This window comes from Crocuta crocuta, unplaced genomic scaffold, assembly GCF_008692635.1.
Source record: "Crocuta crocuta isolate KB4526 unplaced genomic scaffold, BGI_CrCroc_1.0 scaffold127, whole genome shotgun sequence".
NCBI lineage: Eukaryota > Metazoa > Chordata > Mammalia > Carnivora > Hyaenidae > Crocuta > Crocuta crocuta.
The window spans coordinates 2,555,457-2,581,666 of record NW_027532008.1 but is presented as its reverse complement, the minus strand read 5'-3'; the positions used below and the strand labels follow the sequence as shown (position 1 = coordinate 2,581,666).

Below are 26,210 nucleotides of genomic sequence, written 5' to 3'. Positions count from 1 at the left end.
GGGGCTTTCCAAGATGGCCCCAGTGAGGAAGGCCACAAGTACATAAAGGGCTGTTGAGGCCTCGGGGCCTCTCCACCTTGGCACTGGGGCAGAGACCTACCTTTAGGAGCCGAGAGAGCCACGTTAAACACATATGACAAATGAAAATATTTTAAAAGATGACGGTAACAGTCCAAGGTTGCATTCTCATTAAGGAGAGGACAACAGCTGCACCCCAGCCCCAACAAATCCACACAGCCCAAGGCACAGGACGTGAAGCACAGTGCTGGAGAGAATTCCTTTATTTGGAGGGCAGTGCCCCGCCAGGTGGATGGGAGGAGGCAGGCACAGAGCCCGTGCCAGGCAGGGGGCCCATAGGGATGATGGATAAGACGGGAGGTGGTTGAAGGATGCTCTCAGCTGCAGGTACCAGGCCCAGGACAGGAGGGGATGTCAGCTGTCAGGCACTGAGCCTGTTTAATGCCCACAGGGGCCAGAAATTGGTGGCCAAAGTTTGTCCCGCCCCCAGCGCCTCTACAAGGGGGTCAAGAGGGCAGCCTCTTCATCCTCCTTCCCCTCAGGGTGGAATCCAGGCCTGAAGGGGGTCAGATGCTGCAGAGGCCAGACAGAGAGGGCACTCAGGCCAGTGGCCCTGCCTCAGCTGGGGCTGAGGACCCCCACCCCCAGGAAGCAGGCAGTGGCCGGAAGAGCATACTTTAATGGAGGCTGCAGCAACCCGCCCCACCGCACACACGGCACACGGGGGCCCTCAGGGCAGCTCCCCTTCCTAGAGGAAAACCAAACCGCACACACATCCCAGGCTCCTGCCTGCGGCCACAGAGCTGCAGAACGAAGGCTTGCCTGGGCTCTCACCTACTGGTTCTCCTCTCTGCTGGCAGCATGAGGGAAAAGACAGATGGGCTCAGTCGGGCTCTCAGACACAGGGCTCAGGCTGAGTCCCGGCCCCAGCCACCAAGGGGCAGAGAGAACCCCACAAGTTGAGGAGAAGTGTGGCTCACATGGGTGACTTTGGGAGGAAGACACTGCCCCTCGTGCTGCCCCATTGAGACGCCAGTGCACTGGCACTAAAGGGGACCCAAAGGGCAAGAGTGGGGTGGGGGAAGGGAGCTGGGACCCTGCTGGCGGGCCAGGTACTCACAGTGTCTGGTAGGTGCTGTCCTTGGCCTTGAGGAAGCGCAAGACGAAGAAGGCCGCTGCCTGCAGGCTCAGCACGAGCACGACGCCCCCAACGAAGCTGGCCCCATCAAAGCCAGGACCGCGGGCCTCAGGGACCGGGGGGCTCCCTGCAGGGTGCAGGTCATAGCAGGCCACTGGGGACCCGGATCCTAGCCCTACCCCAATAACCAGCACAGGTCACCTGGAGGCCCCAGTCCTCACAATGGGAGCCTTGAACAGCAGGCGGCCTTGAGCAAGGATCCTGTGGGCAGCTGGGAAGCACGTGGTGGGAGGGGCAGTGTCTGGCAGGGGAAGGTGAGGCCTTGGCTCCAGCCCTGGCTCTGCTCCCAATTGCTCCGTGGCTTGCTGTCTTTCACATCCTCTCTGGGCCTCAGGATCACATGGTCCTGATAGCAATGAGCTCCCTTCCAGCCCCCCTACCCCACACTGGCCAGGTAGGGTAAGTGTAGACCCAGAATTAGGGCATCTGGAGCCCTTCTGCTCAGAGTTTCTTTTGGCCTCGGGTCTCAGGGTTCAAAGCCCAGATACAGATGACATAGTCCCTTTTCAGGACTCCGAAGTCCCCAGACCCTGGAGTCACCCAACATCAGAGCCCTTAGAGAAGGAAGAAGGGGAGGCCCACACCTTACCAAGCGAGTCAATGGAGACTAGATGATGTAAGTCAGAAGGAGAAGCTGGGTTCTGGGGGTGAGACTTGTCCAGTCACCTCACAGTTAAGACAGAGCCAGTCTCACAGCATCCCCTGACCTCTTTCCCTGCCCTGTCTTAGGGCCCATGTTCCCAAGCTGTCTGGGTGCCTCCCAGCTGTGCCATGTTAGCCATCAACTCCCACCAGGGATTCGATTTCAGGCCCTAGGCCAGGTGGCAGGGCAGGGCAGGGGGTAGGTCATTCTGGGGCAGTGGAGAGGGGGCCAGCTAGGAGCTGGGTCCACCTCCTGGAGGGGTACAGCTTGTGTAAGGGGATCGGAGAATATGAAGGGCAAAGGGGGTCCCAGCTACAGCTCAGGGAGCCCCAGAGAAGGATACTGGGGCAGGAGGAGAGGGAAGAAATGAGCTGCCCAAGGCCGATCTGGGGCTTAGCTGGAGGGAGCTGGGTCATCAATAATTCAGCCTCCAAGATCAAGTTTCTGGCTTTAATTAACCAAAAGCCTCTGCAGCCATCCCTACCAAGCGGGGTGACCTGCAGGCCCTGAGGGGCAGTGGGAACCGAGGGGCAGAGTTCTTGCTTCTGCTCTGCCAGGAGCCTGCTTTGAGACCCTCTCTGGACCTGGGGTTGGGGGTGTGCAGTAGGTAGGTAGTCACTGAGCTACATCTCATTGGCAACCTGAACCACACACCCTTCAACACCAAGGGCAGGTCCTGAGAGGGTCAGCCTGAGCTCCCAGAGCTGGTGGTGCTGGGGGAGGGGGCGGGAACCATTATTTCCTGATTTCCTGATTGTTTCTATGTGTCAGACACTGAACTAGGCGCGGTGCACCTGCTCATAAAATCCTTGCGGCAACTCTGTGAGGTATTACCCAGCCCATTTTACAGATGTGGAAACTTCTCCTTGTCAGCAGGAGAAGTCACAGGGCTGAGGTCACAGAGCATGTGGTGCCTGAGCCCAGCTCTGTCTTGTCTGGCACCTCTAGTCCTCCCGCCGCTACCATTCTCCCAGGTAGCACCTACCTGTTGTGACCGCCTTTGGTTCATAGGTGGGGTGGTGGTGGGCAGCTGGAAAGACAAGGGAACCCATACTAAACCAGCCCTCCCATTCCCTGAGTCCCACCAAGACCCCAGCCCAGGCCAACAGCTGGACTTCTGACTCAGATCAGGCTCCCTGTTCCAGGTCCAGGTCCACCTGACATACTTTCAAGCCTTAGTTCACACAGCTCTCTCTCCATCTCTGCCTTTAATGGCCATCTCTGTTGCCCTCCCTCCAAAAAGCCCTCCCCACCCCCACTCCCTTCTGAACTTCTGATTCTGAAGTCCTGTGTTTTAAATTGGACAAGATATCTCCTCCATCCCCTCTACACATCTGTCCTGGACCCCCTGGCCGTGCCAGTTTTCAGATGGGAAAACAGGCCAGAAAGGGGAAGGGACTTCTCAGCGAGCTAAAGACAGAAATGCAAGTGGACCCAGGTGTTCGTGGGCACAGTCTCCTCCCAGATACAGATGATATCATCCCTTTTCAGGGCTCCTAAGTCCCCAGACCCTGGAGTCACTGGAGACCCTGGAGAGAGGCTGATTGCCTTCCAGAAGGGCGGGCTCTGGCTTGGGGACACCTCAGTCTCCTCTCTCCAACTTAAGTCAGCGGGAGTCCCCTTACCTGGACACGACTCTGAGCGGTTGTAGACAGAGCAACCTTCCTTGACCACCTCAGCTCGGGCCACACAGTGTCCTGGTGGGAGAAGGTGTCAGGGAGAGATCTGGGGAGAGAGGCCAAGGCTCTGAGGTGCAGAACTGGGGGCACTTGGGGAGGGCCCAACTCCATACCTGGTTCTTCTGCCTGACACTGCTCCCACACACAGCCCGAGATGTTGTGTGCTTTGTGCCCCTCCACACAATGCTCACAGAGCTTGAACTGTTTGCAGGGCCCCTGGACAGCTGGCCAGATGTTCATGCGGAGCAAGGCTCCCCGCCCAAAGCCTCGAGCTCCTTTACCTGGGAGTGGGAGCAAGCCCTTGAAACTGAGCTGCAGCGCCCCCCTTCCCCACTACTGTGGCTCTCACCCCTTTGCACACATACACTCACCTGGATCCCCTAAGCCCCACTACACACCTGGAGTTTCCACAAACACATGGTTACACCCCCCCCAACCTTCCCCGCATTCACCCAGAGTCCCCCTCCTGTGCATACACCTGGGGTTCCCTGACACATGTGGAGCTGCTGCCTGCCGTCAGACACACCTGAAGCCCGTAATCCCGAACGCCTGGAGCCTATGACATACTCGTAGCTCTCCACACAGGGCTAGAAGCCCCTTCAACCACCCCTAGAGCCCCGAACTCGTCTGGAAAGTCCCCTCCTGTCCCCCAACCCCAGCCCAGACTGCTCCAGAACAGGCGGCTGGGTGAAGGACCCGCTCCCCCTGCCCGGGCTGGGCCCTCAACCAGACTCTGGTCCGCGTTACCAGCCATAGCGAGCTGGGCACACAGGAGGAGGCAGCAGCAGCCACCACAGAGCGCGGCCCGTAAGGCGCTGGGTCCCGGCGCGGCCATGGGCGGGGCGGGGCTGGGGGTCAGCGGAGAGCTGGTGAAATGCGTCCCTCCCGGACTCGGCTCCGCTGGGCTGTGGGGAGCGAGACCCAGGCAACCTGGGCGTGGCCGGGTGGGCGTGGCCATTCCGGGGGCGGAGCCAGTGGCGCCGCCGGGGTGGGGCCCGATCGTCGGAGGCGGGGCCAGGTAGGGGCGTGGCTAACGGGCGCCGCCGGGTGGAACTCAGTTCGGCGATCTGGGGCGGGGCTCGGACAAAAGGGGGAGGGATCTAACGCTAGCAGCACACCTGGCCCTGGGAGCCCCCACCAACAGCTACAGGAAGGCTCTGCTCAGTAGAGAATTATTATCCCTACTTCACAGGTGAGGAAATAGGGCTCAGAAAAGATGAATGGGTAGGCGGGAGGTCACAGTGGCAAAATCGATTCCAAGTGTAATCACTTCCACGCAGACCGGTCTTTGTCGAAAGAACCCCACCAACCACGCCCCACGACTGGGGGACTGGCTTCAGCTGGCCCCTAGGCTCTGGCTGCCCACCTTGCTTCACCCCTGGCATCCTACTCTCTTCTGCCCCTCAGCCTCCCACGTCTGCCTCCAACCCACCACACCCTCTGGTTTCATTATTAGTAGGCCGTTTGGAACTTTACACAGACTTTTCCTCAGAGCCTCAACTCCTGCCCTGGCACCCGCTTCTTCTGGTTCTTCCCCCTCTGTGGGTACTTCCCAGGTTCCTCAGACTGCGCCTCCTCTTTTTCTTTCCCCCCTCTTTTCATGTCTACTCTCTTTCTTTCCTTTCTCTGATGCTGCTTTTCCTCTTTCCCTCTCTTCTTCCCCGGTGGCCTGGTTCTTTCCTGAGCCTTAGTCCACCCCCATCCCCACCCACCTGGGGCCATTTTGGCCATTCCTCTGCCATTAGTTCCCATCTGAAAGCTATCAGGTCTCATATCTCCAGCTCCAGCTTCCTCCCCAGCTGCCACCTGTAACTATAATACATAGTTCACACTATTGACCTCTTATTATTCGCAGGATATACATTCCACTAAGAGCTGTTACTTGCAGCTTCTCACTTAATGTCCACAACTACCCTCTAGGCATGGGTTTTGTTAGCCCCAATCTGTGAGCTTTGGAGGTAAAATCTGGGGCACCTGGCTGGCTCAGGCAGAAGAGCAAGTGGCTCTCGATCTCGGGGTCGTGAGTTCAAGCCCCATATTGGATGTAGAGATTACTAAAAATAAATAAAGTTAAAAAAAGCAAAATCACCTGCTCGGGGGCACATGGTTAAAAAGAGGGGGGTCAGGATGTGAGCCCAGGGTCCAGTGGGTCCATCTGCTTCGTGGGCACCTCCACCTGAGTCTGCCTCAGGCCTCTGAAACTGCCCTGTTTCTCTTCCCCACTCAGGGAAGCCCCTGAATGGACACCAAGATCTCATTTCCACCCCCTTTCTCTGTCTCAGCCACATCAACTCTCCCTTTTCAGAGACTTCATACTGCCTTGCCTTCTCCTTGAAACTCTTCTTTTTTCTCTTCAAATGTCTTGTTCCATGACCTCGCTACTTAAAAGACAGCTCCTGGTTATTCTACATGCTAGTTCCTTTTTCCTTCAGGATGTGTATCATATGTATAATGAATTACTCTTTTGTTTCCTAGGCTATAATTTCTATGAAGGGAGAAACCATGTTTATCTTCTCCTGTAGTTAGTTCCCCATACACGTAAGGGCTAAGTAGGTGTTTATTAAATAGCCATATTGTATCATGTTGTGACTGTGTACGTTTGTCCTTCTGGTCTGTGAGCCCCTCAAGGGCCCCCTAGTTAATATCATATTAAGTGTCTATTTATAGATGGTCCATCTTTCCCCCATCAGAATGGAAGCTCTGTGAAGAAGCCAAAGATTTTTGTTCATTGCTGTATCCTCTGTGCTAGAACCATGCCTGGAAAATGGCACAATGCTCAACAAATATTTATTGCATGTTGAAAATACAGGGATGTGGGGGTGACTGTTTGGCTCAGGTGGTAGGGCATGCAACTCTTGATCTCAGGGTTGTGAGTTTGAGCCCCATGTGTGGCATGGAGTTTACTTACTTTTTTTTTTTTTTAAAGAGAGAGAAATAAAATGCAGGAATGTGGCCAGATCGTGTCTTTGGCCATAGCACCCACTCAAACCCCGGGGAATTTTCAGTGAATACTGGCTGAATGAACAAATGGGTCTGTGCTAAGAATGTGTGTACTGACGATGCCCAGATCCTTGGGGCTCAGGCAGGGAGCTTGTGTGATTGTTATCTGTGCCTCAGACACACATACATCTCCCATGAGAGCCTAGGCCCATGGGATTCCCCAGATTGAAGAGACAATGGTAAAGGAAGAAGTCTTACCTGGAGGCTAGTGCTCACAGCCATCTGGTGGTCACCTGGGGAACTGCAGGTATTGTCAGCCCTGGTTAAACTTCACTCCCCGCCCCTTCAGGGGGAGATGGTGTTGTTTAGGATAGAATGGAAGGCACAGTGGATTTGGTTACACACACACTGGTTTCAGATCCCAGCTCTGCCATCTACTGTGTGATTTGGGGCAAGTCCTTCAGCTTCTTTAGACCTCATCTATGAAATGGGGATGCAGGGCTGTGGTAAGCCCTGGGATCTAGTCTGGCACCTGGTAGGTGGGAAGGACTGGACAGGGTATCAGTGGTGGGAAGGAAGCAAGGAGGTATGGCAGAGGGCATGAGGAGGAAAGAAGAGGAAGGGCTGCAGATAGGAGCCCTTTAGGGAAGAGAGACCCAGTTGGCAGTGATGGCTTCCATTGTTCCTTTGACATAGGGCAGTTTGGAGCATGGAGAGAGTGCCCATGTGAAAATCTGTAACTTCGCTTGAGTTTCTTGGGTCTCTGGAGTTTCTTTTTTTTTTTTTTAATTTAAAAAAAAATTTTTTTAATGTTTTATTTATTTCTAGGAGAGAGAGAGAGAGACAGTGTGAGCAGGGGAGGGTCAGAGAGAGAGGAGTCACAGACTGAAACAGGCTCCAGGCTCTGAGCTGGCAGTCAGCACAGAGCCCGACGCGGGGCTCGAACCCATGAACCGCGAGATCATGACTTAAGCGAAAGTCGGATGCTTAACCGACTAAGCCACCCAGGCGCCCCGGGTCTCTGGAGTTTCTTGTGACTAGAAATATCACTGCGCTCTTTTCCTTCCTGGTTGCCTGAGGATCAACTTCCATCTTGAATGACATTGTAACTCTATGGATCAAGACGTCCAGCCAACCAACTACTTCAGTGGAAACATGGTTACTGACGTTCTTCACCCGGAGAAGGAAACAGTACCTAAGCATAACTTTGAGAAAAACTAGCCAAATGTACAAGACTATACCAGATGTCATCTTTAAAAAAATTTTTTTTTAATGTTTATTTATTTGAGAGAGAGAGAATCCAAAGCAAGCTCCAGGCTGTGAGCTGTCAGCACTGAGCCCGACGCAGGGCTGGAGCTCACCAATTGCGAGATCACAACCCAAGCCTAAGTCCGACGCTTAACCCACTGAGCCACCCAGGCGCCCCAAATGTCATCTTTATATTTCGAGTCAGAGCCCATTTTGGTGGTGGCACAATGGGCTTGGGCATGATTTACAATTCCTTGGATTATGCAAAGAAAAATTAACCCAAAGATAGCCTTGCAAAACCTGGTCCGCATGAGAAGAAAAAGACCTCAAGAAAGCAGCGAATAGCACATGAGAACAGAATGAAGAAAGTCAGGTCGCCATACAGATCAATGTTGGTGTAGACAAAAACAAGTAGTAAAGATTCTGCAATGACTGCCTGTGGTGATTGTGCAGACTTTTCGTGAGAGGATTAATAAGCTATGAAAATTTTTTCCTTTTTTTAATGTCTGAGAGAGCGCGTGCATGTGCGCATGCGGAAGTGGGGGAGGGGCAGAGAAGGAGGGGAGACAGAGAATCCCAAGCCGATCCACACTGTGAGTGCACAGCCTGATGTGGGGCTCAAACCCACTAACCGCAAGATCATGACCTGAGCCGAGAACAAGAGTGGGCTGCTTAACCGGCTGAGCCACCCAGGTGCCTCTAGTTATTTATTTTGAGGTGGGGGCGGGGGGAGAATGCAAGTGAGTGAACAGGGGAGGGGCAGAGAGAAAGGAGAGAATCCTAAGCAGGCTCTGCACTGTCAGCAAAGAGCCCAATGCGGGGCTCAATCTCATGAACCCATGAGATCACGACCTGAATCGAAATCAAGAGTTGGGAGCGTAACTGACTGAAGCACCCAGGCGCCTTTTTAATGTTTATTTGTGAAAAAAAAGTTTGAAGAACTATAACTTTACTCAGAAGGACAGAAGACAGGGGTGCCTGGGTGGCTCAGTTGGTTAAGCGTCTGACTTCGGCTCAGGCCATGATCTCGAAGTTGGTGAGTTTGAGCCCTGCGTCGGGCTCTGTGCGGGCAGCTCAGAGCCTGGAGCCGGTTTCAGATTCCGTGTCTCCCTCTCTCTCTGACCCTCCCGTGCTCNCAAAAAAAAAAAAAAAAAAAAAAAAAAAAAAAAAGAATGACAGAAGATAGTCCCTCATACCACTCTTTCCTGCCAACCTCCCAGCCTCTTTACCCATACCCCCTGGGTGGTTGTTGGGACCCAGGTCTGAGGGGGGAGAGAGCAGACACCTCACCTGAGTCTGAAGGACTGATGGCCCTGCATTCTCTCTCTATGGCGACCCTACCTTTCTTGCAAGTGTGCCTATCATTCATCTCCTCTTTCTCTTGACGCTGCTTTTTACTTTAACCATCCAATCAACAAGTATTTGTAGAACACCTATTATATGTCAGGTTCTGTTCTCCGCACAGAACAGAACAAAGTCTCTACCTTCGTGAAGCTTATATTGTGGTGGGGCTGACCTGTAGTAAAATAGGAATACATGAATAAACATATAATTTAAGGAGTGCTTAGTGCCCTGAAAAACAAGAAATCAAGGAAAGTGGGAGAAGTGTGATGGGGGGAGGGGTAATCTAGGACAGACATCAGGGAAGAAGAAGAGACTTGAAGGCAGAGGCCTGAATGAAGTGAAGGGGTTCTAGGCAGAGGGAAGAACTTTGCAAGGACACCCTCATCCACAGGTTGTGCCCTCAGTGGCCATGTTCCCTGGGGCTTTTCTCCTCATTCTCTGCTCCCGCCCCTGCATGATATCATCTGCCCCTAGAACTTCGATTATTACCTGCATACCTATGCCTCCCAGGTGCCTCCTGCTGCCAGGCAGACTCTTGGTAGCCCACACAGCTGGTGCTGATATCGTGCCAGGCCCTCCCAATAGGCCCTGTGGCTTCCTTAACGGCTAACCTGACCCCTCCCTCCACCCCCATCCCACAGGCCTGGATGGTTCCACTGAGGATCAAAGCTAGAGACAGAAGGAGAAGCAGCCAGTTCCTCTCCCCCTGGGCACATCTGTCACATCTGGGAAAGTCAGCTGGCATGGTGTATGTCCCTGGGACAAAGGACGGGCAGGGCCCGGGAAGACGGAGCCCCTTCTCCGTGCACACCCACCCCCAAACCAGGATGCCTAAGACGGGGAGATCAAGAGGGGCCTGCCCAGGGGACTGAGCTGCCAGGTTTTCTGCGTCCAAGTTCTTNTTCATGCCAGACCCGCCCCTCCCGTGCTGGGAGGGCGCTATTGGGCTGACATGAGTGACGTCACCCAACTCCTTATTCCAGCCCCCACATCACGAGGACCTGCCCTGACAGCAACTCACCTGCCTGGTCACTGTCAGTCTAGACCATCTACCCTGTCCCTCTCACCCTGGGGCCCGTTCACCACAGTCACCTGGTCACTTCATTCCAGGACCTTACAACCCTCTTCTCTTTGTTTTGTCACCTCGGTACCTCAGCACTTGTGACAGGGTCATGATGACCCGAACTCCTGTCATCTGGACACTCTATCTTCCCTTTCCCTCACCAAGGCCTCTGCCACCCTGGGATCCCTGAACCCCATCATGTCAGTCACCTGACACTGCTATGGTTGCCCTGGGGGCTTCCCTTTCTATGGCAGCGTCCCATGGCCACCATCCTCCAAGATCCTGTCACCATGCTCATACTGTCGCTGCCACCCACTTCCCTGCTCCCTCGTTCTGCTGTCACCATCTCCTCAGGGCCCAATCATCTGGGCAACCCTCGTCATCCTCGCCGAGGACGCCCATTCAGCTTCATCACTCGGTCTCCGTCACCCCAATTCCGTCCGTCTCTGCCACCTGAGGGTCCCATCAGGCCACAGCCTTTCCGGGGCCCCTTTCTGCTCTCCCTACGTATCGCCCGCAGCCTCCCTGCGACTTCTCCGAGAGTCTCCCACCAGCGTCCCCCGAAACCCCGGCCCGCAGAGGGCGCCGCGTCAAGGACAGCGCGGGCCGATTGGGGAGGGGGCGGGGCCGCGGCCACGGTCGCTTTTTATGAATGGGGGAGCGGGCGGTGCGAGGCCTCATTACTATGCCGCGCGACGCGCGCTGCGCCCCAGCGCGACGCACTCATTGGCCGGCCGGGCCACTGACGTCACCGAACCGGTGGCCGGGGGCGGGTCGGGGCGGGGTGACTCACGCCGCTTCTCCCGCGGCCGCGGGGGCTTCTCCGGGTCCGCGCACACCCTGCGCCGCCCGGACCCGAGCAGAGCTTCCCCGCGGCCCGGCCACGCCAAGTCCCGAGAGGTGAGTAGCGGGCCCCGTGCAGGCACCAGGCGTCTGGAAGGGCACGCAGGATGCTGGGGCACTGGGCCCGCGGACAGGTTCCCAGCGGCTGGCCGAGGTCGGAGGTCGAGACCCCGAGCCCAGAATCTGAAGTAGCAGGCGGGAACCCAGTGTCCGGGTGCTGAGAGCCGTCAGCTGGGTGACCCCGCGCGGGGTGCGCACTCCTCCAAGGCCCCGAGGCCCTGAAGGGACTGATGGTCCTATGAGATTGGGCCGGCAGGAGACATCTGGGGGAGGGACCCAGGCGTCCGAGCAGGAGGCGGTGTCTGACATAGGGATCCTGACTTACGGGCAGGATGTGGAGTCAGGCCCAAGATTCAGGTGTCCGGGCATAAGGAGGGGTCTGACTCAGGGATCCAGGCCTCCAGCAGAGGGTGTCTGTTCCAAAGACCCAGAGGTTCAGGCAGAAATAGGGGTCTGGCGAGGACAGAAGTCTGGGCCGGTGTATGTCGGGGGTGGGGCTGAGTTCCCAGGTGGTGATACCCCAGGAGTGGCCAGTGGGGGCTGGCAGGAGCTTCACGCGCATTCCCTGGGGGCGGAGCCTGGGGCGGGCAGTGCGGAGAATCGTGAGGGGTCTGGTGAGCCTCAGAAACTGAGCGTCATCCTGATCCAGAGGAAGCAGAGCTTCCCTCAGTCCAGAGATGTTTCCCTTCCCCAGTTCTGGGCCTACCTGGCATCTTCTGGATCCTATGGGCCCCCATCCACTAACGGTAGTCCTTCATCTGGTTCTTTTCTGGTCACACACATGGGAGAAAGAGGCCTGCAGGACCCAGGGACTTGGAAGGGAGAGTGAAAAGACCCAGGGGACTGGGGCCTGCTGGAGACCTAGTGGCCTGGGGATGTGGATGTGGGGGAGACAAAGGCATACCCGAAGGAGCACTGGGGCATGACTGGGGGACAAGGCACTGGGGCCCAGCCAGCTCTCCTGAGGAGATACTCTTACAACGTATCCTGAGTGGCACCTCATCCCCTCTAGACCCCTTCACCCAGCACCCTGCCCTGCCAACTTCTCACAGGGCCTTTCTCCTACAGGTACCACGATGTGGGGTGCAGGCAGCCCCCTGGCCTGGCTCTCCGCTGGCTCAGGCAACGTGAATGTGAGCAGCGTGGGCTCAGCAGAGGGGCCCACAGGCCCAGGCGCTCCGCTACCCTCACCCAAGGCCTGGGATGTGGTGCTGTGCATCTCGGGCACCCTGGTGTCCTGTGAGAATGCGCTGGTGGTGGCCATCATCGTGGGCACTCCCACCTTCCGTGCGCCCATGTTCCTGCTGGTGGGCAGCCTGGCCGTGGCCGACCTGTTGGCAGGCCTGGGCCTGGTCCTGCACTTTGCTGCTGTGTTCTGCGTTGGCTCGGCAGAGATGAGCCTGGTGCTGGTGGGCGTGCTGGCGATGGCCTTCACCGCCAGCGTCGGCAGCCTTCTCGCCATCACCGTCGATCGCTACCTTTCTCTGTACAATGCCCTCACCTACTATTCAGAGACAACGGTGACTCGGACTTACGTGATGCTGGCCCTCGTGTGGGGGGGCGCACTGGGCCTGGGGCTGCTGCCTGTGCTGGCCTGGAACTGTCTGGATGCCCGGGCCACGTGCGGCGTGGTATATCCACTCTCCAAGAACCATTTGGTGGTCCTGGCCATTGCCTTCTTCATGGTGTTTGGCATCATGTTGCAGCTCTATGCCCAGATCTGCCGCATCGTCTGCCGCCATGCCCAGCAGATTGCCCTCCAGCGGCACCTGCTGCCCGCCTCCCACTATGTGGCCACCCGAAAAGGCATTGCCACACTGGCCGTGGTGCTTGGCGCCTTTGCCGCCTGTTGGCTGCCCTTCACTGTCTACTGCCTGCTGGGTGATGCCCACTCCCCGCCCCTCTACACCTATCTCACCCTGCTCCCTGCGACCTATAACTCCATGATCAACCCCATCATCTATGCCTTCCGCAACCAGGATGTGCAGAAGGTGCTGTGGGCCATCTGCTGCTGTTGTTCCTCTTCCAAGATCCCCTTCCGATCCCGCTCCCCCAGCGATGTCTAGTCATATCTTGGTGACCCTTCAGCCCCGATCACTACAGAATTCCAGAATGTTAGGTCCTCCAGGGCTTTGTTCCAACCCCCTCCCCCCCAGCTCCACACCCCGAAGACCCAGCTGGTTCTGGAGTTCTAGGACATTGGGTGTTTCACAGGATTCTGTTCAGATCCCTACAGGGCCCAGCTGGCTCCATGGTTCTCGAATGTTCAGGTGGCCCGGGATTCCACTCAGAAATGTCCCACAGCCCAGCTGGCTTGGAGTTCCCGGATGCTGCTGGGTGTTTTACAGTGCCACTCCGAGTCCCTGACCTTCACCTTCCCTTGACCTTAATCATGTCACTTTACTTTTGAGTTTCTGAGCTGAAGAGTCAGAGAGGTTAGTCACTCAGTTGCCTAGATAGGAGAAAGAAAGATGTATCTCTATATATGTGCACACACAAAAAGAGTATCTATTTATACTTTATTTATTTACTTATTTATTTATGGGTGGTAAGGGGGAAAAAAGAGACCTACACCTTGAAATCCAGGCCATACCAGGGTATTCCCCAGTCCCCAGACCCCCATTGCTGACCTCAGTTCCTAGAGGGGGGAAAGGGAGAAAGAGAAACCACGTATTTTGTTATTATTTTTGCTTATTTTTTATCGAAGAGATCATAGAAACCAGAGCCTTCTCCCCAGGCCCGCCCCTCTCGGGTTTGCAGGGAGAACACACCAGCCTCTGGTTTTTTATTTTTTTAAGAAGCCATCACCTGAGCAACCGAGAATTCCTCTGCGCTGGGGGCCGGCTGCCCTCTGGTGGCCGTTTGGGGGAAACTGCAGCCCGGCCAGGCTGCCCGGACCAGACCCCGCGACCCCAACTCCACTCCAGCCTGGCGTCCAGCGCCCCAGCCAGGACCTGGAGGCCAAGCCCCACCCTGCGGTGCCCTAGAGGAGGCAGGATGTGAGCCAACACCTGATTCCTCTGCCAACCGGGGTATGGCCCTCCAGTGCTTCCCTAATCCTATCCCTGACCCATCCCTTAATAAAGAATGATTTTGTGATAATTGTTTCTGTCTGTATGTGTGAAGAGGGTAGAGTGGGGCTGATGTGGGGTGAGCCCAGGCCTGGGAGCCTATTGAGGGATCTGGGGAGCTGGAGACCCAGAGTGGCGTGTGGTTGGCAGGTGACATCGCCACCCCTTGAGAGGATCTAACGGGCCCCTCTCTCTGCTCAGGCCAGGGCATTGCCAAGCAAGGGGACCAGGCTGCTAGACCCTTCTTGGGTTGAGGATGCCCATGTTAGCTTTTGTTTGGAGCTTTGGCATGAAGTATATGCTCAAAGCACGTCCTTAAAAACAGCTCCTTCTAACTGTGGGTGTTTACTGTCTGCCAGGCACTGTCAATGCACTACTTATGTTACCACATTTATGCCAAACAAGTATCCCGTGGCACAGGTAATGTCTTCTGCATTTTACAGATGGGAAAACTGAGGCTGAGGAAGGGTTGGTGACTGGCCCAAGGGAACATCCACTTCCACAACCTGTGCTCTATTGGCCAACTGCTTCTCATCTCTCCTTCCTTCCTGAGCCTGGGGCTTGGGATGTTCTGGACCCTGATTTCTACTGGGGTTCATTCTCAGAGCCAGAGGCCACATTTGAGAGGAGGTTGGACAGAATAGGGTCATTTTGGAGCTGAAAGAGCTTCTTTTCTATCCAAAGGTGAGTAATGGTAAGTGTGTGCGTGCACCCTTGTGTGCATTTGAGGACATGAGTGTGCAGGCCCCTGAGTGTGGCTGTTTTGGAGCCAGAAAGAGTATGTTCACCAGGCAAGGGCAAGGGCAGGTTTGGGAGCGTGGCTAAAGAGGAAGCGCTTGCCTAGCGAAGCTTCTCAGCCTCCCAGGCCTCCCAGGTAGGCAAAGCCTTGAGATGGGACCGTCGGAGCACATCCCTCCATCATACAGATGGGGAGACTGAGGCCCGGAGAAGAACAACCACTTTTTCAAACCCACACAGCTGTGCCAGGCTAGGACTCAGGTCTTTCTCCATTTCTCTGGCCAGAGCTCTTTCACCTAGTATTCAAGGCTCCTTCCCAACAATGGCCACAGGACTCCAAGGGGTGTGGACATGCCAGCAGGGCCTGGCTCAGAGCTGGTGGAGGGCAGACACAACTCCGGTGCAAGTACAAAGCAGGGAGGCACCGTCAGGTCAGGTGGAGTCTTTCTTTCCCCACCTTCCTGGTAGGTCCCCAGTAGGGGTTGCAGGGGGCGGGGGGCAAAGACCCCCACCGAGCAAACACCTCCCCCGTTGCCAAGCTAACATTTCACACATCACCATGGCCCTTTCGGTGGTATCATTGCTCTTCCCATCTTACAGAAGAGGTAGTTGAGGCTCTGAGAGTGGAGGCCCACATTCATTCACTGCTGTCCTTATGGACAACTTGAATTTCAGCTCGGGGAGACAGTAATAAAGAGATGAATTTAAGATTTGGCAATGTCAGGGAGTGAAAAGTTCTCAGAGACAAAGTAGGAAAGGGGCACAGGGAGTACGTGTACTCTGTAAACAAGGGCTCCCAGGAAAGGCCTCACTGAAGGGGACATTTGATCTGCTTAAAGTCACATAGTGAAGAGTTGAACTGGGATGTGAACCCAGGTCCATTGGACTCCAAATCTGTTCGTTTCCTGGGTAAGGGAGTGAGTTTCAAGAGCAACTCAGAAACTGCAAGCAAAGAAACTGGGACAGGGAGCCCTTTCCCCAGGCTGGGGAGAAGTTGGGGGTCTCCAGACTCCCCCCAGACCTCTGGAACAGGCAGTGTGCAGAAAGGCCTCCTTACTGCAGGAGCCGCCACCAGGGGAGACCAGGAGGAGGGGGTCCAGGCTCCGCCCTTTGCCTCCCCTTCCCAGCTTCAGTATCCAGGGCTAAGCAGAGCCGAAGCCTTTTTGTCTGGGAGGGCCTGGGGGTACCCCGTGCTGGGGGTCCTCCTCGGCTTGTGCGGGTGTGGTTGTGTGGTGGATCCGAGGCATCTCTGGGAGCCTGCATCTGGGGTCTGCCTTGGGTTCTAGGCCCACGCTGAGGGATACCTGAATCTGCCCCTGGGGTTGCGGTCGGAGGCTGTGTGCGCGGTGGAACTGTCTGGCTTCTTCCGGGATTTTGTAGATCCAGCTGAGGTCCTCCCTGTTCCCCTACCCTGTTCTTCCTCCGAGAAGCCTCCTTGGCTAAGTCCTATGGCCATGAAGATGTGGTTTATACAACACACCTTGCTACACTTCCCGAGTAAACATTGTAGAGGTCTTGACCTCTTTGTCAGGATGGTGGCCTCTGAAGGCAGGGCTGTGTGTCCCTGAGAGAAGGGACATGCCCGTCCTCTCAGAATGAAGCCTTCTATGTCTCTTTCAGCCTCAATTCATCTGGTGCTCAGCCTGGAGCCGCTCGGCGCTGCACGCCTGGGTGCATATATGTATGTGTGGTTTTTTGGGGGGGGGTCTCCAAGACCCTGGCACTTTTCCAACCCCATGCCAATCCCACCCATCTACAGAGGCTTGGGAGGGTGACCTAGGCAGTGCAGGGGGTTCCCCTGGATTGGGGGAGGTGAGGGCTGGGGTCCAGAGCCCTGCCTTCCTGCTTGGGTAGGCCCTAGGGCCCATCTTTCCTTCTCTTCTTCCCAGGTCCTGTGTGGGGGAGGGGAGGAGCCCTGAGTGCTGAGCCCCCGCTGGGGCCATGGCCGCCTCTCCCTGCAATAAGTGAGGAGACAGCAGCTATTAATATAAGATGAGTTCACGGGCTCACAGCTTCCGCGGGCTGGAAAACAGGCTCCTGGGGCCGGGGGCTGCGGCAAAGTCTCAGCGTCTGTCAGAGTCTCTCCCAGAGCCGGCCAGCCTCACAGTCCCCAGCTCCCTCCCTGCTGAGACCTGTTATACCAGCAAACCCATGAGTACACACACATGGGCACACACAGGCACACAGGTGGGGGTCCAGGCCCCTGGCCATTCAGGGAGAACACACACATATGCACATACATCCAGACGTGTGTGTATACCCAGACCTATCCGCACACTGGTACATACACACTGTGCACAGATATACCACTGCACACATGCTAATAGGTCATGTCGACTTCATGTGCACCTTTGCACGCAGAGGTACATACTTCAGTGTATGTACATGCCCTCACACACGCGACTATACACATAGGCTTACCCCTGTATACATGTGTGCACAACGGTCCAGACACGCGTGCATACCCACACCCATCTGCACACCATTGCACACCACATATATACAGACACAAAACTGCACGTGTATATACAGATGGTACCTATCTGGTCAGGTACACATATTTGCAGATAGGACCGCATTCAAGAACTTGAACGCATGTATATATGCCCTTCTGCACACAGTGTCACACAGGCTCCCCGCTGCTGTCGGTGCTCAGTAATCATGAATTCACAGGCGACCCTCAGTTTCCAGACATCAGGCTGGCTCAGCCTCCTCTCCTTGTCTCTCCCCTACCCCACCCCCATGACAGGCAGCGAGTGCTCCTGCCAACCCCAATGCCTGCCTTCAGCTTCCCGCCCCCCGGGGGTCCCCAGATCCCTGATTAACCCCCTCGCTAATTGGCCACCAGCCCCTTGACTTTGCTGCAGGCCTTCTCCAGAGCTGGGAGCGAGAGGCTGCAAATTGGCCAAGCAGGATGGGTCTGGGGAATAGAGTGCGGGGGTGGGGTGGGGGTGCTGTGAGCCCAGGCCCTGGCTGGAGCCAGAGCTTCGGTGAACACTGACATCATATTCCCTTGGGAGGGCACCCCTATGATTCATGTGTACACAGTCACATGAAACCTTCCCTGCACACACATTTACACCTGCTCCTTAGTCATGTGCATGGATACGATTCACTCTGCTTTTTTACACAAATGCATGTATTTGCATACACCCAAGTACATTCATGAACCTGCTACGTGTGCAAACATGTTACATGTACATGAATTTACCTGCCAGGTATACAGAGACCATTTATACATGTACATCCAAACACACCTCACCTAAGCACACAGTCACATATATACAGGCTTGCCAACATTTACACGTTACACATGCCTATGAACATACTAAGTGTACTTGCAGGCATATATGAACATACATCTACATGTGAGTGCACAGCCGTGGAGTCTAGGCATGAATGCACGCACCACTTGTGTGTGTGTGTGTGTGTGTGTGTGTGCACATATCCTGATGAATAATATGGCCTCCTCCGGTTCTGCAGAGGAAGCCTAAGGTCAGCATAGTGTGCTGGTAGGGATGGGGGGTGGCAGAACCCACCCAGGGTGCAAGTTGCTGTTTCCCAGTCTCCATCTCAATGATGCCTAACCCTGGGACCTCCGCTGGGTTCCCCTCAGTCTTCAGGGCTCCAGACAGAAGGGCAAAGCTTCTGGGATGCCTGGCTGGCTTAGTCAGTGGAGCATGTGACTCCTTTATCTCGGGGTTGTGAGTTCAAGCCCCACATTGGGTGATTACTAAAAACATAAACTTTAAAAAAAAAAAAAAAGAGCAGAGCTTCTGGCTTGATCTCTGTTGTTCTTATCTCCTGGACTCTGGGTCTGAGCCCACAGGGTGTTCTACCCTCTTGTAGGGAACTTGGGGACTGTAAGTAGAGGATTTCTATTTCCATGCCTGCTGCCAACTTGCTGTGTGACTTTGGACAAGTTGGTGTACCTCTCTGTGCTTTGTTTCCTCAACTGTAAAACAGCACTGAAACGCTTCGTGTTGGTAATCCTCCCAGGACTGGCCTAAAGAATCCATAGGGTCATGTTCATGGATGTAATTTACTCGGGCACATATGTTTGGGAGAGGTGTTATTTCCCAAGATGGTGAGAGGCCAGGATGGAGGGGTCGCATACATCATGGTCAACCTAACTCTTCATCGAATACGTGAGGAAGCTGAGGCCCAGAGAGGGAGCAGCAAGGTGGGGGCTAAAAGACCTGACCTCTGACTTCTCAGCCATGAAGTCTGCTTCTCTTTAAATATGTATCCAGTGTGAGCAGGTGTGTGCACAGTTCCCAAGGTTAAGGGCAGAATGGCTGACTGCTGAGGTTGGGGGGGAGGGGGGATCTATGCAGGACTCCTGCCACCAACATGCTGAGAATTCTACCATGAGACATTCCTGTGGATGTGAGAACTTTCTTTCTTTCTTTCTTTTTTTTTTGGTCCTCCGGCTTCAGACCTTCTCTCTCTCTCGACACCTTCATCTCCTGGGGCTGCGGGGCAGTCCACGCGGAGCACCTGAAACTGCTCCCAGCCTCATTATCAGGAAGGGAACTAGCTGACAACCACCTGGGAACAGAAGTTGCAGGAAACCGTGCCCGGTTGCCCTGGCCGCTGGGCGGCCAGGAGGGGGCAGTGAGGAACTGGCGGAGGCAGCGCGAGGGGAGGGGTGGCTCCTGAGGACCGTGCGAGGTTTGCTGGCGATGATGTGTTCCTGCAACTGTGTGCGTGCGGATCTGCGTCCTTGTTTGCACAAGGGCAGGGCTCTGCCTACGGTGCGTGCACGTGTCCCTGGGCCTGGGTTCTCAAGTGTGCCCACTCGTATGTATAGGTGTCTTGTGTGTGCATCCGTGTCTTTGTGCATAAATGTGGGCACCGTCACAGGTGTGCGTGCGTGTACCGAGCCACGTCTGCGGGAAGCCCCGGCCCACACCCACGGAACCCACTTGGCCCCCCGGGCAGCTGAGGGTGCGAGGCATTTTCAATTCTTATGATCTGGGATGGCTGGGCCCTCAGTCCAGCCCACTTGATTCCAAAGAAGAAAACAGCCATCACCTGTAAAACTGGGCACCAGATGGGGGGGGGCAGCCCAGACCAGAAAACCTTAATGTGCCCTCGACGACACTAAAGACCTGGACTCTAGATGGAGAGGTCCAGAAAGCCGTTTCAAGTTGTGTGGGGCACAGGACACAAGCTCTGGCTTGAGAGAGACCCGTGCGTGAACTGTGGCTCTGCTGCTGGCCGGCCACGTGGTCTTAGGCAACTCAACCTCTGGACTTGTTTTCCTCACGGGGACAACGAGGGACCCTTCCCTCGTGAGGTTGAAATAAAGGGTGCGGCGTCCTGAGCAGGTAGCAGGCGCTCAGCAAACGCTCGCTCTTCTCGAGACCAGCCCTGAGGGGTGAGGCGCGGGGTCACAGCTCCAAGTGGAGGAGCCGGAACGCCAGCCGGGGCCGCCGCTTCCCAGAACCACATTCCTCCCTTCCACTTCCCCAGCAAGGGCGGCTCCCCACACCACCATTTTGTCTTCTCCCAGGGCGGGCGTCTGGCTGCCTGTCAGTCACCGGCCTCGGGAAGCCAAGTGCTGACTAAACACAGGCCTGAGCAGGAGGGTGGAGCGAGGGGCTCCGCTGGGGCGAGCCGGCTCCCGCGCCCCCTCCCCTGCACCCCCACCTCCAGCGATGAGCTCAGAGCGGCTGGCGCAGCAGTTGCTGACAATTCAAAACTTCTGCCCCCTCTCCTGGGACGCCAGTGGGTGACTCTCGCTCTCTGAACAGCAGGCGTGACCGGCAGTGGCCAACCTTGCTCCCACCCCTCGCCCAGGGCCACCCCACTGCAGGCTGCGGAGCCCGCGACTGCAACTGGGTGTCTGCCCATAAATTACCCCCAGGGACAGTCACCCGCAGCAGCTGTGCTCAGAACAACCGTTGCTTCCTGGGTAGGTCATTTTTTTGGGTCAGAAATAAACCTGGCCCCTTCGCCTTCCCAGGCGGGAGAAGGGGCTTGCAGCAGCCTCAACTTTTTATCGGATTCTACCGAAAATCATTCCATTGAAGGTAAGTTGCTTGGGCCCGAGAGGCAGACAAGATGCCGGCCAGATGCTGGGAAGCAGTATCAGCACTGGGACGGTGCTGCTCTCCTGCCCGGTGAGGCGGCCGGCAGCCTGTCTCCCCGGGGCCCCGCACACCCACCTCAGCCAGCCGCGGAGGGCCCGGGGAGCTGGCCTTCTAGGTCCCCCAACCTGGGTCTCCTCCTAAGCCAAAATGGTTTCCGGCCTTCATCCCCACCTCGCACACAGGGCACACCACTGCGACCCAGAGGCTTCCTGCTCCTGGAGCCCCGCCCACGCGAGACTTCCCTGCAGAGCTCTGGCCGCCACCTGCGGCTACCAGTGTTGCCCCCGTCTGGTCACTTGGCCCATCAGAGACAGAGAGACATGCGCATACACACCCACACACACCAGAGGTGGCTCAGTAGCTACAAAGACTTTATCAAATTATTTAAAATGTTGGCATTTACATATTCGCACGTATACATAAAATCATTACATGGAGTCCTCAGGTCACGGGGTGCTAATGTGGTCCACACATGAACCTGGCAACAAATGAGACCAGGCTTGGAGCCGCAGGGCTTTAAGAAACTGGACATCCTCCTAAGGGCCTAAGAGGAGGAGTAGGGGGAAGAGGAAAGGGTCACCGTGGGGGGTGGGGGGGTGGTTTAACCCCACCCTCACAGGTCTCTAACTGAATCTCCTTTCCCACTCTCAGGGGAAAGGGACCCATTTCCAGACCATTCCTCTGCTATGTAATAGGCCCACTCCCTAAAATCGATGTGGCAAACATAACCAAGAATCCACCGGAATAGGTACTTATAAATATATTTATATCAGAGAAAACAAGGCACTTTGGGAGCATTACAGCTCACTCTCCTACATGTACATCATTCTAGACAGAAAGTAAAAATTGGTTAGTTTCTCAAGTGAGTTAACTGAGTCAAGTTAATACAATAACAGAATTGTTCCCTAGCCCTCACTGAGACACAATATGAGGCACAATCTCCTGGCAAAACCTGGTCCCAGGTATGCTGGACCCCAGCAGAGCTCAAAGCCTCATGCCCCCAGGAAGCCTGACACTTCTCTGGAGCAAGAGCCCCTCGCCCTGGGGCACCGGCCCCCTCCCCAGGCCCCGAGGTCAGGTGAGGGGGGCTGCAGAGGGAGGCAGGCGGAGAGCCAAGCTGGGACACGGTGGGAATGCTTAAGCAGGGTCACCAAAGCCACAGAGACCTCAATCTGTCCAAGCTGGCGCTGCAGAGCCAGAGGATCGGCGCCACGGGAAGAGATTTCACATTAGCCCTGACAACACCGCCTCAGCTCTGCGGTGACATTGGCCAGGGTCGTTTCTGAGGGCGCTTGAGCTTCCGCTGGAGGCGAGCTGGAGCTCGGGCCAGCTGCTCGGAGCCCTCCAAGGGACTGCAGAGCCTGCCCCCTCCCCGGAGCTGCTCCTTTGGAATGTAGTCATCTCACAACCACGGCAAAGCCACAAGTCACTTCTGACACTGCCGAGTGGAGGCTGGGTCCCTGGGCCACAGGAATGGGGGCAGGTCCCCTGGGCTGGGCAGGCCAGGGAGAGGAGACGGCTCCTTGGCTTCAGAGCTTAAGAGTCCTTATGAGCCGTTGCTCCGTACCCTTACCAGCCTTGGCCCAGTTTAAATAATCACTAAACTTTGCATTCTACAATTACAGGATTCCAAAGACACGCAATTACCTGCATAGGGTCCTTTATCATCTTAAAGGGCTCTGGGTTTAAAGAAGTTGGGGTTTTTTTGGGTGGGGGGTGCACATATGCATAAATAGAGCCCAGAGGGCCTCTCGGCTGACTGGGTCCCCAGCCCCCAGAGCTGAGGAGGCTTCGCAAGGCCGGCTGCTACAAAGCACCGAGCTTGGCTGCATAGATTTTAATGAGAGCGTCAGGCAGAGCTGTGCTGTTGCTCTCCGGGACTTGCAGATCATTACCAAACCAGCTGTAGGATGAGAACACAGCACATCGAAACCCTAGGAGGTCACTGAGCTAATGATCTAATCCTACCTTCCGCAGGCAGTGCCCCCCCTTCACCCCCACCCCCGCTCCTGCCCCCAGCCCTTTACAGGGCGGACTGTGTCCATTCCAGAAGGCAGGCCAACACCGCCCCCTTCAAGGTCAGAGCAGAATGATAGCAAGTGGCGCTGGCTCCCCCTTTTCCGGAAAGGAGGGGGATGGGGGTAATTTAGTCAAAGCCATTAGGCCCAAACCCTGGCCTGGCCAGGCCCCAGGACTCCTATCTGGGAGAACCACTGCCCTCTACCTGCCCCTCCAGCCACTGCTGGGCTGCAGCCAGGGGCACCTTCAACAGCCATTTTAGGGTTCTGAAGAAAGCACCTTCAGCTTCCCAAAGTGCAAGGAGGGAGGCAAGGCAGGGGCACCACGCAGCTAGGTCCGCTCAGCCCTGTAGCACGGCACCAGCCCTGTGACACAGACACCTGATCTGGGGAGGGGGAGGAGGCTATATTCTGGAGCCGCCCTAGCAGGAGGGCATGCTGGTCCTTACTGGCTCGGTTACCACACCAGAGTTCAAGGAAAGAAGGCAGAGGGGAGCATCCAGCCAGGGCACGGCGGCAGTGCCGGTGATTACACACACTCCTCAAGCCGGAGGGGTTTAGGAGGGCTTTGGCAATTACTACAACCATTTGCTGTGCTGGGTAGAGACAGATCCTGTTTCTCTTTGTTTCAGGGCTCTGAAGGCTGGAGAAGCCAGGAGAAGCTGGTTTCAGCATAAGAGGCTACACAATAGTTAGGGCAGAAGAGAAGAAACCTCACTGTTGGCCAAAGCTGACCAGTTTTTTTCTGAATAATAGCACCTGTGTATTAGCTCGGGAAAGAGGGGGAGCGAGGGAGGGAACATCACTGCACGCAGTGAGGAGAGAGCTGGAAACAAGACCCAGAGCCCCTCTGCCTTTCAGCCCTCCTCACGGCTGCCAGGCCCCCCTAGGCAGCTACCTGCGGCAGCCGCCAGCCTGAGGGACTGAAGTTTCTACAGCTGGCAGAACCTATGCTTAAATTGGGGAAATAAAAAGGGGACGAGTTGCAGAGGAATTGAAAACAACACCTGTCAAAGCTGCCTACCCCCTTCCGTCTCTCACTACCCCTGGTCTCCCAGAAGGGTAGCTCCCAAGGCCATGTGGTTCAGCGGTGACAGTAAAGGGGGAGCAAAGAATTATAAGACAGCCTGTAAGGGTCTGAGCAGCACTGACAGGCCGGGCACGCTCTCTGAGGCCCCCTACTGGGACCCCCACCTATGGTGAGGTCTAGACTCCAGCAAGTGCCCACTACTTGGTTCCAGAAGGCACAGGTGACTTGGAATGAGGAACTCTGGGCTCCAGGTTTGTCACCATTCAACTGTGTGACCTGGAGCAAGTCATTTCCCATGTCCAGATTTCAGCATCATTGAGAGGGGAGGTTTCAAGTTGTTTACCATTCTTCCAGTCCTGCAGTTCGGAGTCTCTAAGCTAGCAGAGGTCGAGACCCCAGCATGTTGGGGCTAATTTGGTCATGGATATTAGAGGTCTGAACTGGGCTGTGGTGCCTAAAGCACCTGGTAGTGAGGGAGGGACATTTAAGGGACACCTGAACACCACACTCTGGACAGGGAGCTTGGGAGGGAGGCAACAAGTTCAGCCTTCAGGAAGGCACAATTTCTGGGCAGATGGGGAGACGCTCCTTAGGGCCTGATGGTTCCTAGTAAAGGGCATCCAGACATAGAGATAGCTTAGCAAATGGCAGCTCACCCTGCTGACCAGGGCAAAAAGGTGTAGCAGTCTGGCTGCTAGGCCGTGTGGCCTGCTCTGCCCTCTCAGTGCATGGGAAAAGGGGCTGGCCATGTCCACGCAGGCTTTAGGACGAGAAGATGGCTCCCATTATTCAAAGGGTAAGGATTTTGGAAGAAGACCACAGTTGAAAGTGGCTCCTAGGGGAAGGCACCAAATCCAATCTAAACCCAATCAAAGGGATCTGCTCTGGAGTTTTTCCTTCTTTTCAATATGCAACAGTCACTTGAAGGGAAGAGGGAACATCTCAGGTACTGAATCTCAGGAGCCCCACGGGACCTGACTACGGGGAGACAGGAAAATATACGTTGATTTGGAGGAAGCACTTGGATATATCTTTGGTTGCTTCAGGAAAGGCTTTGGCCCCTTGAAATTCTTTTTTCTTCCCTCTTTCCCCCCACTGGACTGTTGGGATAGGCATCAAAGAAGGCAGCAGGAGGAAAGAAAAAGGAGGTGGGAGAGCAGGCAGAAAGAGTTAATCCGACCAGTCGTCCTCATCAAACTCAGAGGAATCATCTTCCGAGTCACTGTACTCCACAGCAATTCGACGCGACAAGATGGTGGCCACGTCGTTGCCCACAACATCCCGCTTCTCTTGTTCCTGCTGCTCCTCCACCTTGCGCAGCTGAAAGCCTGGTGGGGGGCGGGGGGGAAAGAAGGGTTCAGAATGTGAGTCGATCTCAGAATCCATGTGGGACTGAGGGAGGCAAAGTGGCTACTGGTGGCTGGAGTATGGGGAAAAGGGGAAAGAAAAAGAAAAACCCTCTGGAAGAGCAAAGAGAGAAGGGGGGAAGCAAGAAAAGAAGATGAAGGCTTATACAATTCTGGCCCTAGAGCTGTAGGCATGTCGGAGAGGAAGTCTGCCATTCTTTCCAGTTTCCACGCTGTCAGGCTGGTGAGGACAGCACTTCTCAAGAGGGTCTGAGCTGGGAGTGGCCACCATCCGGCACCCAGTGGGCACTCAGTCTGCCCAGTTTATTGATTATCACAGAGCTTAGCTGCCCCAACTTGTCTCCTCCAGACACTCCTTCAGTTGCAGGAGGCTCACACACAGGAGAAACCACTCTAACCCCTTGGGACCAGACTGACCTCTGACTCAAACAGAATAAATGCTCCACAGGTCAGATGATGAGGCGGGAACACAGAAAGGTAGGGAAGGGAGGGATGGAGACAAAGAGGGAGGGGATAGGAGAAAACGGGGAGACGGATGGGGTGAGAAAGGGGTAAAGAGAGAAGGAAGGAAGGATATGAAAGGCACAAAAGTGGAGGGCAAGGCCATGATGTAGTCTGGCCAGAGAAGTACCTTCTAGGGGGTAGTGATGCTTGGTTTTCTCTGGGGCACAAAATGAATGCAAATACACACAGAGCATCCATTTTCAAGGAGTTGAAAGACTCCAAGTTAAGAATACGTCACTTATCACATGAAACGATGCTCAGCATCCCTCCTCATCAGGGAAATACAAATCAAAACCACACTGAGATACCACCTCACACCAGTCAGAGTGGCTAAAATGAGCAAATCAG

General features: G+C 55.4%; 3 protein-coding genes across 6 annotated transcripts in view; 1 reads left to right on the top strand and 2 right to left on the bottom strand.

Annotated features, from left to right (window-relative positions):
- Positions 1-4,433, bottom strand: part of CD164L2 (CD164 molecule like 2) — a 5,681-nt gene extending 1,248 nt beyond the window's left edge. The window contains exons 1-7 of one of the 4 annotated variants that reach the window (XM_077775655.1): positions 4,286-4,433; positions 3,652-3,819; positions 3,485-3,556; positions 2,845-2,889; positions 1,139-1,283; positions 853-868; positions 264-591 (exon numbers count right to left, since the gene is read on the bottom strand). In XM_077775655.1, the coding sequence (XP_077631781.1) occupies positions 853-868; positions 1,139-1,283; positions 2,845-2,889; positions 3,485-3,556; positions 3,652-3,819; positions 4,286-4,373 (534 nt within the window). In that variant the 5' untranslated portion in view covers positions 4,374-4,433 and the 3' untranslated portion in view covers positions 264-591. Of the gene's footprint in view, positions 1-263; positions 592-852; positions 869-1,134; positions 1,284-2,844; positions 2,890-3,484; positions 3,557-3,651; positions 3,820-4,285 lie in introns of those variants that run through there. The other 3 variants (XM_077775656.1, XM_077775654.1, XM_077775657.1) reach the window with 3 other exon arrangements.
- Positions 4,434-10,977: 6,544 nt separating this feature from the next.
- On the top strand, positions 10,978-14,138 carry GPR3 (G protein-coupled receptor 3). Its single transcript, XM_077775761.1, has 2 exons — positions 10,978-11,033; positions 12,105-14,138. Exon 2 carries the CDS (start codon positions 12,113-12,115, stop codon positions 13,100-13,102), a length of 990 nt encoding a protein of 329 aa, XP_077631887.1. The 5' UTR covers positions 10,978-11,033; positions 12,105-12,112; the 3' UTR covers positions 13,103-14,138.
- Positions 14,139-21,297: 7,159 nt separating this feature from the next.
- WASF2 (WASP family member 2) overlaps positions 21,298-26,210 on the bottom strand; it is a 74,988-nt gene continuing 70,075 nt past the window's right edge. Inside the window, exon 9 of the mRNA XM_077775938.1 lies at positions 21,298-25,319. Coding sequence (XP_077632064.1) covers positions 25,162-25,319 — 158 coding nt within the window. The 3' untranslated portion in view covers positions 21,298-25,161. The remainder of the gene's footprint in view (positions 25,320-26,210) is intronic.